General features: G+C 40.2%; 1 protein-coding gene across 1 annotated transcript; it reads right to left on the bottom strand.

Moving 5' to 3' along the window:
* Positions 1–508: 508 nt before the first annotated feature.
* On the bottom strand, positions 509–3,170 carry LOC114754776 (nuclear pore complex protein NUP1-like). Its single transcript, XM_028943604.1, has 2 exons — positions 2,770–3,170; positions 509–1,031 (listed from the first exon to the last, which is right to left on the bottom strand). The coding sequence occupies exons 1-2, from the start codon at positions 3,168–3,170 to the stop codon at positions 527–529; spliced, it is 906 nt and encodes a 301-aa protein (XP_028799437.1). The 3' UTR covers positions 509–526.

Genomic DNA, 3,170 nt, shown 5'->3' with positions numbered 1-3,170 from the left:
AAGGCAGAAAGGCTTGTATGCTAACGACCAGCTCAACATTGTACAGACAAATGTTCATATTGTCTCAAAAATTCCCGTTACCGGAGACAGCAAATAATTAAACAAAATGACACAACTAAGAAATCGTCGGTTTACAGATTCCCGGAGGGAAGTGCAAACTACAAGCTAATAATTCACACCTACTTCTAGTTACAATACAAGGCAACAGTACAGGGCTCGCCGATCATCTTAGGTGACCATATCTTGATCTTTGAAACTCGAGCCATCACAAGTACAGAAGATTTATGTCCATAGTGAAACAAAATTGTGAAAACTCGCGCCTTTGCAATCTATAAGAATCCGGGAGACAAGTGAAAGTTTAGGACCAACAAACCTGGATATGATTTGCTTCAATAGCACCACTTAATTCTCGATTGTCATCTGAAAAGTGACATCCGCGACCACCCACCGTTTTTAATTATTTATCTCATGGAAGACAGTGTAGATCAACACTGTGGAACAATACAACCTTTTAATAGAGCAAGTCTTACTTCTTGCGCGTCCTATTTTTACTGACTTTCACAAATTTACGACCAGACTTGTCACCACCACCAGTCCTAAGTGAGAAACTCCCTGCACCATTGAATTCTACACTGCCAGAAGCCTGAAATGGGGATGCGTTCTGTGGAGGAATATTCTGCTGAGTTCCAAACCGGAAGGGATTAGTTCCTGATGAAGATGGTGCTCCAAAAACAAACTTTGGTTGAGGCGGAGCAAGTTGTTGAAAAAATGCAGGAGTCACAGGAGTCAGAGGTGAAGATGATTGAACTGGGTCCTCTTCCATACTCATCTGATCATTATTAGCAGCTGAACCAAATGAGAAGCCAGGACCAGGATTACCAAAAACAGGCTGTGTGGAAGTAGTCGTTGCAGATGAACTAAATGAGAAAATGGGACTCGATGATGCACCAAGTGATGATCCAAACATGGGTGTGCTACTTGAAGCAACAGAAGTCAAAGATCCAAACATGGGAGTGCTAGCAGATGAAGCACTAGAAGCAGTGGACGATCCAAATGAAGGGAATTGAAAGACAACACGCAGCGGAAATCAACTTAAAATTTAAAACTTTCAACCCCTTGTCCGGATCTACCGATCGCGTTTAAGTTAGGTAGTAAGAAGCATTACTTTCGGTGTTCGATTTCCAGGTGGCTCGGTGATTCCGCCGTTCAGGATGCCTCTGCTCGCCTCCTTTGTCGTTCGAAGTCGACAACTCCGGCCGGCTTCCTCTACCGGTATCCACACGAGTAGCCCTCAATCTCGAACGACGTGCTAGCGTCTATGTCCGTCTAGGGTTTTCAAAAATCCGTCCTCTCTTCTCACTTTTAGCCGTCCCTTATCTGCTTAGTGCTTTCGCTCTCTCTCTTAAAACCCTAGCTCCTCATATCAAATATATAGGATGCTACAGGTTTAATGAATGATTTTTAATTTCGAAATTAATTCTAAATTAATTCCGAAATTAATACAATATCAAATATTGCCTAATCAAATAAGAGAATAATTAAATAAATATGGTTTATATTAAATCTGTCTCACAGATTTAATTCACCTATTTATTTAATTCAAAAATAAATATATGACAGAATTAATTTACATAGATCTAATTTATCCTTATAAATTAAATCTAACAATTAATATCTCTTATATTTATATAATATATATATACACGAATATATATATACATGTCCACCCTATATTATTCATTGAATCTGGACATATCTTAGATTCAATGAATTTGGACATCATAACTCGCGTTGGGCTATTTTGTGTGCGACCCTGTAGGCCCATATAAAGTTGGCAGTGGGCCATTAACTATAATGACTCACAGGTCGTAAGCGGTCTCTAGCAAGACATTACGACTACCCAAATCATATGAGGATCGTTGAACGATGTAACCTTTCATACAACCATATCGCATCCCTTTTGTCACACGACATTTTGGTCATAGATGAGGCATGGAGAACGTCATCCTCCTATTCATGACCGTTACTTTCTCGATCCCTGAGTAGTCTGAGTATAGAAATGGAACTACCTTTCCATTATAGTATGGCCATACATTTCTCAGACTCACTCATCGAGGGGCCCAGTAATATCTCTCTACGAATGTGAGGGACAAATTCCATCTTGACCATTCACATTCCTCCGCATGAAAAACCACTAAGCCTGAACATAGTCTTTATGATCACTCGGTCAAAAGTGACTTTTGACTAGGTCAAAGCTAAGCGTTTCTCATGTAGGAATCCATGATGATCTCAGGTCAAAGGGCACAGTGACATGGTTTGTATATGAGAGAAGCTTATGACTTAACCCATGCAGTTCTCTCATAGCGGATCGGTCCAACACCTTGTACTCTTACATGTGCCTATGACTTTAATTTATATCTCTATATATCTTTAAAGTCATATTGGTCTTATTTCATCTCTGCTCCCACATAGATGACCGACCAGGGACATTTAGGATAAACCATGAGTTATCCAAGGATAGTCATCACAGTAAACATACAAATAATATGATAACATAATTAATAAATTCATAAATTAACAATGTTCAAAACATAATGATTAACCCCTATGGCACAATTTCCAACACCAAGCACAGATGAACTAGAAGTAGATGAAACAGAACCACTTGATACTCCAAAGGAAAAGCCAGAAGACGAATTAAATGAGGAACTAAATGGAGTATTCTTGCGTGCCCTAATTTTATTGACTTTCACAAATTTACGACCAGACTTGTCACCACCACCAGTCCTAAGTGAGAAACTACCTGCACCATTGAATTCTAGACTGCCAGAAGCCTGAAATGGGGATGGGTTCTGTGGAGGAATATTCTGCTGAGTTCCAAGCTGGAAGGGACCAACTCCCGATGAAGATGGTGTTCCAAAAACAAACTTTGGTTGAGGAGGGGCAGGTTGTTGAACAAATGCAGGAGTCGCAGGAGTCAGAGGTGAAGGTGATTGAACTGGGTCCTTTGCCCTGCTGTCTTCCATACTCATCTGATCATTATTAGCAGCTGAACCAAATGAGAAGCCAGGACTAGGATTACCAAAAACAGGCTGTGTGGAAGTAGTCGTTGCAGATGAACTAAATGAGAAAATGGGACTCGATGATGCACCAAGTGATGATCCAAACAT

The sequence above is a fragment of the Neltuma alba genome, unplaced genomic scaffold (genome assembly GCF_004799145.2).
Source record: "Neltuma alba isolate B1F8T4 unplaced genomic scaffold, ASM479914v2 tig00010189_pilon, whole genome shotgun sequence".
Lineage (NCBI taxonomy): Eukaryota > Viridiplantae > Streptophyta > Magnoliopsida > Fabales > Fabaceae > Neltuma > Neltuma alba.
The sequence above is the reverse complement of the archived record's forward strand: the minus strand, read 5'-3'. Positions and strand labels throughout refer to the sequence as shown.